Raw genomic sequence first — 13248 nt, 5'->3', positions numbered from 1 at the left:
CTTTGCCTTATGTGTTTAAGTCATTTCTCTGCATTTTGTCAATTCTTTAAGTTAAATGATAATGATATAAATACCATTAAGAAAAGGTTTTGTAGTTTTGAAAATACAGTGAACCTTTATGTTCATATTATTTTACCAAACCAGTAAGCAGTTTATGTGGCATTTCAACTGATGTGATATTCCTTGCTTTTTATTTGTAAACTTTTAAAAGGTTTTCATATTGATGGTCTTTACTCTTTTATGTTCAGCTTTATCTTAACCACTTAAACCTTATATACTTCATTAAAAAGAGTCCCCCATGGGCTCTAATAGGTCTGCTTGCTTTTTTCCCTCTGCACCAAACCTCTTCGGCAAACTTCGATATACAAGCTCACAATGCGTTGTGATGTGTTAGGAGCTTCTACATTTTTGCTGGGGACTCTTTGCCATGTGGTTAAAATAATGTCTCACCCAAAAGAAAAGAAAAAGAAAAGCTAAGTATTTCTTATTTTGTTTCTTTGGGGGTGATTGTTTATAAACAAAATACAGGGTTCAATGATCCTGTGGCTTCCGTTTTTTTTAAATTGTTTTGTTATTGAGTGAATAAGTACAAGGTACATGCTTCTTGACAATTCACAAAACCAAAGACATAGTCGTCAAACAATAAAATCGTCACAATCGTCATTCGGCCAGTCTATGACATCAGTATGATGTCTGTTTGATGATGTCAGCATGACCTCAGTCATCTCCTAAATTGGGCAACGTTTTTTAATTTCCTAAATTATATAACAGTGGTTCTCAAGGTTTTAATTTGAAGGACCCTCAGTTTGGTATGCATTACACCACATGGACCCTATAACTTGGAAAGTGTACACATTTTGATTCCATTTGTACACTCTCAGAGTTACAGACCTGAAAGGATCCATTTGGTTCCTAATATCAACAATGTAGCCGGGGACCCTCTGGAACCCCCTCAAGGACCCCTGGGGGTCTCCGGACCCCAATTGGAGAACAACTGATACATGAAATACACACATTTCAATCAATGCTAAAATAACCTCATTGGAGGTACATCCTCTGTATCTCTGCATAATAACTGGAAAGCAGGTGTTTTATGACTTCAGTGTAATAAGTAAACGAGTGAACCACATTGTGATCAATTAAAGGTTATTATAGTTTAGAATTTTTCATTCGTTTTTGTCTTAATTTTGTTTTCAATTTCTGTTTAGTTTGAATTAGTATTTAAAGTGGGTTTGGTAGTTTAGTTAAGTTTTTAGTTTTAGATTTTTATTATTTGTAATAGTTATAGTTATGTTAGTTTTAACTTTTTTATAAAAGGAATTTGTCAGGGGTCGTATTCAGTGAGTTTTGAAACGATCTACAAGCTCAGCAATGTGTCACACCTGTGAGCTGCTATTTTCACTATTTTAAAGGTTTGAAAAATATTAGGCTTATTTTAGGCTAAATATTGACAAAGACTAAAACGCACGAAACCGGGTTCAAATCCGGGGGAGAAGAGGAAAGTTACATAGTGCAGCTTTAACTAACATGTTCTTTCATCTCTAGTTTTAGTTTGTTAATTTTTGTTAATAACCTTGGTTTAAGAATTATGATGTGAAGTCAGCTTTATCTCTATGAGATGCATGCAAGTCTGATTTGTTAGAATGAAAACCTGTACAAAAACAATAATTTCACATGAATGATGATGTATGAGTAACATAATTTTGATATAAAATGGGTTATTTCCAGTAAATTAAAGTTACTTTTACAGTTACAACTAAATATATGCTATAAATTATCTTAGCAAAAAGTGTCATATTTTATGGATATTGATATGACACATTTTACGAACCATGTAAACTGAGACCATTAAGTCCACAGAAAACAGTATAGGCTCACACTGACAGAAGAAGGTTGAGGTAAAAATATATCTATTTATTTACAAGGTGCAAAAAGTTTTCTTTTTACTGAAGAGCTGTAAAGACGTGGAGACCCCTGTTACTGAACAAACACATTGGCAATGATTGTTATCTGAATATAGAGCTATTTAACACTTTTTTCTTTTACAATGAAATATCACATATGTTTCCATTCTATATAGACCAGCATTTAGTAACTAACCACATTGCATTGAATGCAATTACATTTTATTATAGTGCTGAATCACAAATTGTCTCTAGACACAGAGCAGAGATCTGTCAAATATATTAACAATTTAAAAAACATATTAGATGATATCCGTCAAAGATATTACCAAAAATAACAGATTTTTTTTTTATTTATGCAATACCCTTTAATACGTGACTGAAGTATGATTTCTGAAATATCAAGTGAAAAATCACCAATCAGCTCTTCTATGAAAACACATTCTCTGTACTTATTGTGTATTATTTAAAGATATTTCATCCACTTTCTTGTATATGGCGTTTCATTGAAAATGTGTGTGTTATTTTGAATATTTTTGCATATTGATATTTCATCATTGACATCACTGTGTATCATTCTGACTTGTTCAACACCATCCCATCATGACGCACAAAAGCATTCCAAAAGCTAGTATTTTTTTCAATTTAGTGTCGCTTTGAATGTTTTATTTCTCTTGAACACATACTCCCACTTCTCTCTCTTTCCTCTCCTTTTTGTCATTTAACATTTTTTTTCTCCTTTTTTCTTCCTCTCTCTACCTCGCTTTGAAGTGAGGAAATCTGCACTTTTGCAAAAGCAGCGACAGTAGGTCGGGGCTGGAGTGATTCACTCTATTGAGGAAGAGAGAGAGAGAGAGAGAGAGAGGGAGGGAGGAGATGGGGCAAAGAGGAGACAAAAGCAAAAGTTTTACTCCCCTGCACATTTCCTTTCTCGTCAGTTTTCCTGTCGTTGGCGTCGTGCTGTGTGTTGTACGTCTTTTTGTCTCTCTCTGTCTGTCTGTCTCTCTGTCATTCTGTTTGCTGTCATTTAGGATGGAAGTAAAGCTCGCTGTCTCCATTTGGACTCTCTTATTGCTGACAGTTGGTGAGTCAAGATCCTTTTGTAACCACTTTAAAGCTGGCGTCCCTATGGGCATATCATTTTAGGCAACATTTTAAAATATAATACAATTTAAAAAAATCTAAGATGTTAAAAGATCGCGAAAATAGCAGATCTTCTGTGATCAACAATTTTTGCTATTTTCAAAAACTTTTGAAAGTATAAAATAGGACTTATACCGTATAGGCTATACTTCGCTGACCAGAGTCCCCCAGAGAGGTCTATAATTGGTCCCTTCCCTTTTCCTCTCTACACCAAATCTCTACAAAGAAAATAGGCCCGCATGCCTACTAAGGCCCCAGGACTCTCTGAATAATTTATCCTTTCACGCGGTCTCGCTTTGACAAAAATAGCGATGCCGATGATCAGTTTTTCATGCGACAAACATACTTAAAGCTGCCATCCATGACTTTTCCGTCCCAACCCGGATTTGACAGTTTGAGACCAAACATCTACCGCTCATCTGAGAGGGAATCCCCTGTTGGCAGGGGAGATATTTGACTTCAGGCATTGAGCTTCAGGCAGTACTACTAACTAACCCTAAAAAGGTGTCCTTACCTGACACCAGTGTGTAAATGTCTCAATGCAAGCGTAGGGAGACACCCTCCAACCACTGCAGATGTGCTAGTTATATTGGATCAACTCTACCCCTAACTAATTGGAAAAACACCAAGATTTTAATAATGATATAACATGAATATCAAAAGAAATATGTAAAAAGTAACATATATCATGGTATTTTTTTCTAGTTTTCATCGTGATACTGATGATATAGGAACGTAATGTTAGTTCCATTGATACAAGCCGGGACACAAATATACATGCTCTGAAAATGCACTCTCCAGCCAATCGGCTGCCGTGTTAAGTGGTCAGATGGGTGGGCCACAAACACTTTGGTGATTTTCAAGTGGACCTTGATCTAGAAAAGGTTGAGAATCCACTGTTCTACCATACTGATTTGTTAAAATGACATTTTAGTCATTAAAAGTTAACTTTTTTTTTTACGTAAGTAAAAGTGCTTGGCCTGTGCTGCACACATGGCCCATTTGTGCATAGTAGCCTACTTGTCACTGTGGATGTAATAAAGTTACATATAGTTCAATTTGAAGGTATTGTCAGCTATATATCATGAAAGCTAGTGCAGAAGACAGCGTCATCTTGTCATTTCCTGCTATAGAAACCACTGTGTTTTGCGTTAAGACTTTCAGGTGGCATATTTGTTATTGCAACTTAATATGTGAAACCGACTTTGCAAAGCTCAATGCGTTCATCTTTGCATACACACGTTAAATATGTTTCCGACCTAGCTTAAAGCTTGGTTCATGCTTGGTGACATAGAACTCGACACGAATGCTGTGTTTTTCTGAAGCATAAATTGGGCCTTATAGGCCTCACCGTCTTCCAATAAAATCACAGTCATCAGCAAAGTTCTTTGTGCTTTAAGGGGGAGAGGGCAGTCTCTTAAAAAACCCTTTACTTAGACCGGGATCAAGGCCAGGGAGTGTACCTACATTAACTGTTTTTTTATTTACTTTCGACTGGTATTTTGGTATTTGTGTATGTACATGTAGTGTGTCAGAGTCCTCTGTCCAAAATGGGTATGGGGACGTACTGTATGTGTAATGTATTTTTGATGAGGCCTATATAACGAGCCATTTTATGACAGACCGACTTCTGTGTTTCATCCAGGTACCCCCTATATAATTGTCACAAATGTTTACATTGCCATACACACCGAGGACGGCATGACGCCGAAACGTGTCCGTGTATGCTGTCCGTGTATCTATGAATTAAAAGTACCGGAAGGACTTCGGAGTGCTGGCTATTACTTTCTTACTACTTAGACCGGGGTACCAGGGTTCTAGGTCGGCTAATATTTTCCTCCACACCAAAATCTCTTTGCAGATCTGTAGATCGGCTATTTTTGCTGAATATTCGCCCCGGAAAAGGGACGCTAGGATTCATGTGTATTTGGTCTTTATTCAGATGGTGTGGGCTGAGAGACACTGCGTCACAGATGGACGCAATCATTGAGCTAGTAAAATGTTGATTCATCTGCAGTGAAATATAGATTCAACATAGAAAGAATATAAGGCAGGTCAGCTTTTCATTGTGGGTCCTTATCGGCCTCCACTTGAGATTGTTTTAAAAACAACGAAAAGAGCCACATAGGTCAACTGTAGCCAGAACTGAATTTATAATTGAAAAATGTAATTTAAGGATTGCACGTCCGTGACGCTTGCCAAAAAATTGCTTGACTTGTGACCGAAAAACTTTACTTTTGTTAAGATAATATAGCCTTCACAGATTTTCAAACCATTTTTATGTTGAAAATCATTATTTTGGTCATGTGACACATTTGTGGGACAAATACGTTTTCAGAAAGCAGCAGATCAACAAGCTCACAACGGGATACAAACGGTATATTCCCCTATGTTTGGGAGTGAATGGTTTTCAGTGATAACTTACAATGATGTTACAAGAGCACGTCTTAGTAATTATAGGAGTAAAAAAAAAATTACTCAAATTTTCACTTACTGTACTTGACTATAGAATTACCCCCCACTACCTGTATTGTGAAAACTATTTCCACTGGGAAAACACTGTGGTCATATTAACAGTACAATAATATCTTATTAATGAGACATGTGCATTGTACATTGTGCATTGTCGTGGAGTAAATATTGTTATGCATGCAACAATAATCACTCACAATGTGGATTGTTATTGTTAGCGGTGTGATTACGAATATCCTCACATGTAACACTTAAAGAGCAGGCCATGGTCATGTTCCTATACTATCTGTTATCTATAACTAATACCGAACATCAACAGGCGGCTGTATTTAAGACTTGACCCTTGTCTGAGTTTGACAGTCTGAGCCATTGTTTTTCAGCATCCAACATAAATATTGTCGCACACATTCAAAACATTGTTGTGAATATGATCAGCTTATCAGTCAATCCTCATGTAAATATTCTCTCTGTCTCTGTCTCTCTCTCTCTCTCTCTCTCTCTCTCTCTCTCTCTCTCTCTCTCTCTCTCTCTCTCTCTCTATCTCTCTCTCTCTCTCTCTCTCTCTCTCTCTCTCTCTCTCTCTCTCTCTCTCTCTCTCTCCGTACTTCAGAATCGGAATCGCACCCCACTATGAGACCCCCGTCTGCTGTGGCTTCAAGTTCTCCCAACACAACGGAGTCCAACAGGACCACTAGCCCCCGTCTCTGTCCTACGACAGGCCCTACCACAGCGCCCCCACAGCCTGGCCTGGTGGTCTTCACAGTCCACTGGGACAAGGGCAGCCCCTGCGCGGGGAAGGTCCGTCTCTCTCACCTGTCCTCAAATGGCACCGTTGATGACTATTACGACCACAACATGACCATGGCAGATCAGAAGCAGGCAGCTGAGACGCTCTTGTCAGGGGTGTGTGAGGGGAGGAAGGACTGCAGGGACGACCCATCCTTGGACGTTGAGGAAACGTCCGACGGACGCGAGAATCTGGCGTTCCGCTGCAAAGGTTGGTTTTGCGGCCCCACATACAAGATTCGTGTTGTTAAACTATTTCAAAAATATTCTAGATTTATTTTATAATGTCCGGTTACAGTGGTTAAACAGAATGTAATGCTACATACTGAGGGTCCCCGGACCCCACTTTGAACGCCACTGGTTTACTGCAAGTACACTGTAGAATCCTGAGATAAACTTATACTAATAGTTGAATGAATAAAACATTATTTTAACCAATCTGAATGGTAGAGCATGTTAATATAAGTGCTCTACCACGTGGGGGACTTGGGTTTGCATCCCGGGTAGGATATCATTGCTGTCTTATCTCCATATTCTGACTTTTTGAGTTTCTTTAGTAAATTAACGCCCTACTTGTCACACAAAAGCATCAAAAGTAGCAGATCCACAAGCTCGCCTTGCGCCGCCTTTTGAGCTTGTAGATCTGCTACCTTTGCTATACTTTTGAATTTGAATCCTGAAAAGTAAAATGGTAAATGATAAATGGTGCATTTATTATATAGCGCTTTTATCCAAAGCGCTTCACGTAGAATGTGCATTACGTTCACCCATTCACACACACATTCATACACCGATGGCAGAGGAAACCCTGCAAGGCACCAACCTGCTCATCGGGAGCAATTAGGGGTAACAGTTTTGGACAGAGACGATATGATACTTACGGATAGAAGCTATAATGTAACTCTGAGAGCGTACAAATGGAACTAAATGGAGTTGGACCCTTACACGTGTGGTTCCATTTGTACACTCTCAGAGTTACAGTTACAAAGGGATAAATAAACGTTGCGGATTACGTTTATGTGACGTGTGTGTGTGTGTGTGTGTGTGTGTGTGTGTGTGTGTGTGTGTGTGTGTGTGTGTGCGTGTGCGTGTGCATGTTTCTAGTGTCTCCAGTGGAATCTAAGGTGGAGTGTGAAGCGGTGGGGGGCTACAAGGCAATGACGGGTCTGTTGTTAACTCTGGTGGCTGTGATACTGGTGGTCCGATTTGGAAAACCCACGCTAAAGACCTTCCAGAAGAGAAGTGAGTACAACAGTGGTTCTCTAACTTGTCAAGGACCCCCAAATTGATGTGTTTGGCCGCCGTCCTCCATCTGCAAATGTTTTGTGCCAGGGACCCCCAGAAGAGAAGATTAAAAAGATCAAAATAGCAGATGTACATGTATATCTGCTACTTTTGAATAGCCAACATATAAATGGATAAAGTGGTTAGAATGATAGTAATGCTATATTAACTACCTAACGACCCCCCTGGAACCCCCCAAAGAACCCCTGGGGGTCCCTGGACCCCGAGAACCAATGGAGTACACAAACACACACACGCGCGCGCGCGCGTTTGCATTACTAGAATTGTGAGCACATCAAAACTTTAGGCTATCTATCGGTGCATGACACCAGCACGTAACTAAGTATAAATCAGATATAACTCAAAACCTCAACCCCTAACCTTTACCTCTATGTCTATCCTAACATTAAACACTACCTGAATCTTTTCCTAATTGTAAGCCTAACTTGTAACCCCAATTTGTTTTCAATCGTGTCTCTTGTGAGGACCCGGAAAACTCACAATGTCTACTACTTCTCAATACAACACACACACACACACACACACACACACGCACACGCACGCACACGCACACGCACACACACACACACACACACACACGCACGCACACTTGCAGGTTTGCAGGCCCATTACTGCATGCATTGCAAAGGTGCACAGATCACACACACATATGCATGGGCACACAAGTGCAGCAGCAGAACGCAACTCTCAGCATTTTTGACACCAAAAATGTGGCGACATGTAGAGTGGAGTAGTTATGATATCAATTTAATACAGTATAATATCTGCAAAATTACCTTCAAATGGTGTGTGGAATTACTTGCAAGACTTGCAAGGTTTTCTGCATTTCTTGGGGGAATTTGTTCAGTTATCAGGCTGTTTAAGAAAAAACATTATGCATGCAGCCATAATGCATGAACTCTACTGTAGAGGTCCAATCAGTGTCTCATATTCAGATTCAGATTACTTGGCAGATTAAAGATTCTAAACGAAGGAAGGAATGAATCTCTGCTGATGTTGTCTTTAATCCAGGTAAAGACTTCTCTCTCTCTATTTTCGAGTAGCCAAAGTATAAAATATGGATAAAGGGATTTAAATGATTGTGACGCTTTACTAACTAATTTTGCTGTGGACCCCCTGGTATCCCCTCCAAGAACCTCTGGGGGTCCCCCGGACCACACTTTGAGAACCAATGCTTTAGAATGATGTTGCGGCATCCTTCTGAAGGTCACAGAGGATTGTCCTCTTCTTTAGAACTGTGCTGATGGTCAGAAGCCCACGTCTCGGGAGTGAGGCACGCAAACGGCTTCCTGCAGAAGTCAAGTTATATTTCGTTGCAGAAACCTCTGTTTTCACTTTTTCTGTTGTTTTTTTTCTCGTAAATTAAAGGGATAGTTGACCCAAAAAAATATGTTTTTTTCGATTAGTCACGCCATGGAGACTTGAATTCATGGATATTTTTTTGTTTTTGTCGCATTCCTAAGCCAATACTTTGATGACCAACGGACTGGTAGGCAGCGGTTCCGGGTAGGAGACACAAAGGACACTCTTTGTGTCTTCCACCGGAACCGCTGCCGGTCATCAAATTAGTGTCTTTTTTTTCTTTTTTTTCATTTTGGGTGGTGAACTATCCCTTTAACGCCCTACTTGATCGTACTACAGCGTGACACGAAAGCGTCATGATATTTGTCACCGTCTGGACGTATACTCTTTCCGGGGTGCTGGGGCGGCACCTGTCAGCAGGGAGTGTTGGGCGGGAGGATTGGGACAGCGGGGGCTACGTCCTCCCGGCAGGGGCTCCTCGCTGGCAGGTGAGCCAGTGCGGTACAACAGCAGTGACAACACACGGTGTGTGTGTGTGTGTGTGTGTGTGTGTGTGTGTGTGTGTGTGTGTGTGTGTGTGTGTGTGTGTGTGTGTGTGTGTGTGTGTGTGTGTGTGTGTGTGTGTGTGTGTGTGTGTGTGTGTGTGCGCGTGTGGGGAGGAATGAATTGGCATAACGATGGCTACTCTAAATGTATTTAAGAATATATTTAAAAAATAATAATGATAATAAAATAATATTTATTTTTTATATATAATATAAAATGATAATATATTTGAACGCATGCAGTTGAGCTTGCATACCGTATGCCAGGGGTCTTCAACCTTTTCAGACCAGGGACCCCCAAACTGATGGGGAGATGGAGCAGGGACCCCCTACCTCGTAGGGTAGGGGGGCCACCACATATATTGTATATTTATGTATACAATTGTGTTTTACATTGCCTGCTCCTATACGCACCTGCCCCAGTAGGCGTCTAAAATAAAAAAATCTCTACTAAATATGTATAAACATACCATGTTATTGTGCATTGTGCCTCCATTTATCTGTTTGCTATGATTCATGTTATGTTTTAAAGACAATTTGAAATTTTGAAAAAAAAAAAATAAAATAAAAAATTGTTTAATCAAACAACAATTTCGCGGACCCCCTGCAGTACCTCCGCGGACCCCCCAGGGGTCGTGGACCCCCTGTTGAAGACCTCTGCCGTATGCTATACATATATTATGAGTATATGTATTTTGTTTATGAGAGCTGTTTCTATACTGTGCCTTTCTCCTTGCTCTTCCTCTTCCTCTATCCTCTCCCTTTTCACAAAAACTGCAGATGGAGCCCACGTGAAAAAAAAACTGTTATTCTACCTGTGATGTGACAATAAAGTAGATTGTGATCGTTGATGTGTCAGGCTGATGTCTGTGTTGTTTCTGCTACAGTGTCTGACCGCAGAAACAGTCGATGGATTGGACCCACACAGAGCCAGAGTGGTGAGTCCAACACACACACACACACACACACACACACGCACACAATATCGCTCTATTCAGCGAAGATATCGTCTCTGTCGGGTGGAAACCTCATACGTTCAAAACTGTTACTTTTCAGGATTCAAATTCAAAAGTATAAAAAGTAGCAGAACTACAAGCTTCGCGCCACGTTTCGAGCTTGCAGTTCTGCTACTTTTGATGCTTTTGTGTGACGCTGTTGTATGATCAAGTAGGGCGTTAATTTAAGAAGAAACACAAGAAGTTAGAATATGGAGATAAGAGGTTTCTGCCCGACAGCAACGATATTTACTATTTCATTTTATGCCGAGGAAACAGATGAGTGTCTGTTGTTGTAAACTAGCAATGACATGTGTGTGTGTGTGTGTGTGTGTGTGTGTGTGTGTGTGTGTGTGTGTGTGTGTGTGTGTGTGTGTGTGTGTGTGTGTGTGTGTGTGTGTGTGTGTGTGTGTGTGTGTGTGTGTGTGTGTGTGTGTGTGTGTGTGTGTTTTTCTCTCACTCAGTATCTTACCACAGAGGGAAAACTGCAGTTCAAAACAATGACACTGACAACAGACTGTCCTACCCTGGTAAACACACGCACGCGCACACATACACACACACAAACAAACAAACAAACAAACAAACAAACACACGCACATGTACGAGCACACAAACACACACCCACACATGAAACAGACAGACACACGCAAACAAACAAACAAACACACACGCATGTACGAGCACACAAACACACACCCAAGCATGAAACAGACACACACACACACACACACACACACACACACACACACACACACACACACACACACACACACACACACACACACACACACACACACACACACACACACACACACACGCATGTACGAACACACAAACACACACCCACGCATGAAACACACAGACACACACACGCACATACAAACACTCATTACACACCAGGAGGTCAGTGTTTGTGTGCTGCACAATGACACGCCTCCTCCTGTCTTTCGTCCAATCAGCTTTGGAGAGGCTGACCGTCAATAACAGCAGAGAGCCCTCGTCCAATAGGAACAGCGACTTCGACTTCTGACACGTCATCATCATCGTCATCATTATCATCATCGTCAGCCTCATTATCACAAAGAAATTCACAGATCCCATGTTGCAGAGTATATGTATAATGTGTAGTTCTGACCAATCCTGAAAACCAATCTTAAGCCTTCTTTTTTATTTTCTGTATTTGTTTACTATTTTAACACATTAACAGTAATGGTAAAACGATAGTCATTGACCAAGCAGTGGCATCTTGAACGTGTACACGTGCTATAGTGAAAAATCTGTAACTCAAAACATCGCTGCTCAGATATCATCAGACCTGTGGTCTTCAAACGTTTTGCGTCCAATAAATGATCTCAAAGCACACTTTTATTAATAGTGAAAATAGAAGATCTCCAAGCTCACAATGTGCTGCATCCGTGACACGTTCTACAAGTGTCACGTGTCTGCTATTTTCATTATTTTTGCCAGATTAAACATGGTTTAACAATTTTAATGAAAAAAGCAGCATGCGCACACTCAGATATACAGAGTATATAATATGCAAGCAAAGTACTGATATGGTAAATTATAAAATAATTCATATTTTTTTGTATACCAGCTGCATACTGTATATGTTGCAATAATAATGTGTAGATTAGTGGTTCTCAAACATTTTCATTTCAAGGACCCCCAAAGTAAGATGTGTTTTGTCCACAGAGCCCCATCAGAAAATATTTGGCGCAACATTTGTTAAAATATTTCAACAATATTCCAACATTTTCAAATTTTCTCAAGAATTCTTTGAAAATAGCAAATATATATATATAGGTTTAAAGCGGTTAAACTGATATTGATGCTATGTTTTCAACTCATTTCGCTGGCGACCGCTAGAACCCCCTCAAGGACCCTTGCGTGTCCCCAGACCCCACTTTGAGAACCTCTGCTTTAGATGACTTCAAAGTGTACAAGAACCTGCAAGTCAATTCAAGTCACACGAAATGTCAATCTGTGTTTCACAGAAAATAACAAAATTCATACCAAGAGCGGCATAAATCCCCATACAAATTCCACACACCCACTACCGTACTGATGCAACATTCACCGGACATTGCCCATGACTCATTTACACTATACTTGACTGTTTTTGCGGGGCATTTTTTTTTGTACTTAACTTTTGTAAAGAAACTGTAACAGGATGCTATTATTTGTGTTATTAATGACAATTTTGTATTATTATTAATATTGTACATTCTTTGATATGTTGGCAATAAAGAGAGTGAAGAAAGACATTTGCCGATGTGTGAGCAGGTGAGGGGAAAGTTTGGAAAAAATTCGGAAGAGAGAGAAAGAGAGAGAGAGAGAGAGAGAGAGAGAGAGACTGGGAGTGAGAGAGAGTCGGAGGTGGTTACAATGTATGAGATTTTCGCAGCCGTGCGGCTTCCTGTGCCGTTGACACCAACTTCCTGTTTGTGTTATTTCTGGCGCGTCTCTCTCTCTCTCTCTCTCTCTCTCTCTCTCTCTCTCTCTCTCTCTCTCTCTCTCTCTATATATCTCTCTCTATCTCTCCCCCTCTTCCTTTCATCTCTTTTCTCACTTTCTGTCTTTTCTTCCCCAACTCTCTCGTTTCTTCGCCGTCTCCATGAATTATTTTCTTTCGCTGTTTTCTCTCCCCCTCTCTTTCGACGCAGTCAAAACCAGAGTGTTAATTCTACTCTAAAGGGGTTATACTTTCGGAGTAAACGCACACACTCCAGTGTTGCCAAGTCCGCTTATTATAAGCGACTTTGGGCTTGTTCTTCTATGAAGTCGCTTGTA

General features: G+C 40.1%; 1 protein-coding gene across 1 annotated transcript; it reads left to right on the top strand.

The window, feature by feature from the left end:
* Nucleotides 1-2841: 2841 nt before the first annotated feature.
* LOC308074418 (uncharacterized protein) lies at nt 2842-12720 on the top strand. The gene is made up of 6 exons (XM_080413859.1): nt 2842-2988; nt 6130-6516; nt 7410-7547; nt 10345-10395; nt 10917-10982; nt 11415-12720. The coding sequence occupies exons 1-6, from the start codon at nt 2937-2939 to the stop codon at nt 11483-11485; spliced, it is 765 nt and encodes a 254-aa protein (XP_080269985.1). The 5' UTR covers nt 2842-2936; the 3' UTR covers nt 11486-12720.
* The last annotated feature ends 528 nt before the right edge of the window (nt 12721-13248 follow it).

This window comes from Gymnoscopelus braueri (assembly GCF_963280865.1).
Source record: "Gymnoscopelus braueri genome assembly, chromosome: 2".
In the NCBI taxonomy this organism is placed as follows: Eukaryota; Metazoa; Chordata; class Actinopteri; order Myctophiformes; family Myctophidae; genus Gymnoscopelus; species Gymnoscopelus braueri.
The sequence above is the reverse complement of the archived record's forward strand: the minus strand, read 5'-3'. Positions and strand labels throughout refer to the sequence as shown.

What these genes read in the sequence shown, in the direction of transcription:
- LOC308074418 (XM_080413859.1), top strand. Translation starts at nt 2,937, where the DNA reads ATGGAAGTAAAGCTCGCTGTCTCCATTTGGACTCTCTTATTGCTGACA. An exon ending in TCTGGCGTTCCGCTGCAAAG is followed by an intron (nt 6,517 to 7,409) that starts GTTGGTTTTGCG and finishes GCATGTTTCTAG; the next exon opens with TGTCTCCAGTGGAATCTAAG. An exon ending in CAACAGACTGTCCTACCCTG is followed by an intron (nt 10,983 to 11,414) that starts GTAAACACACGC and finishes TCGTCCAATCAG; the next exon opens with CTTTGGAGAGGCTGACCGTC.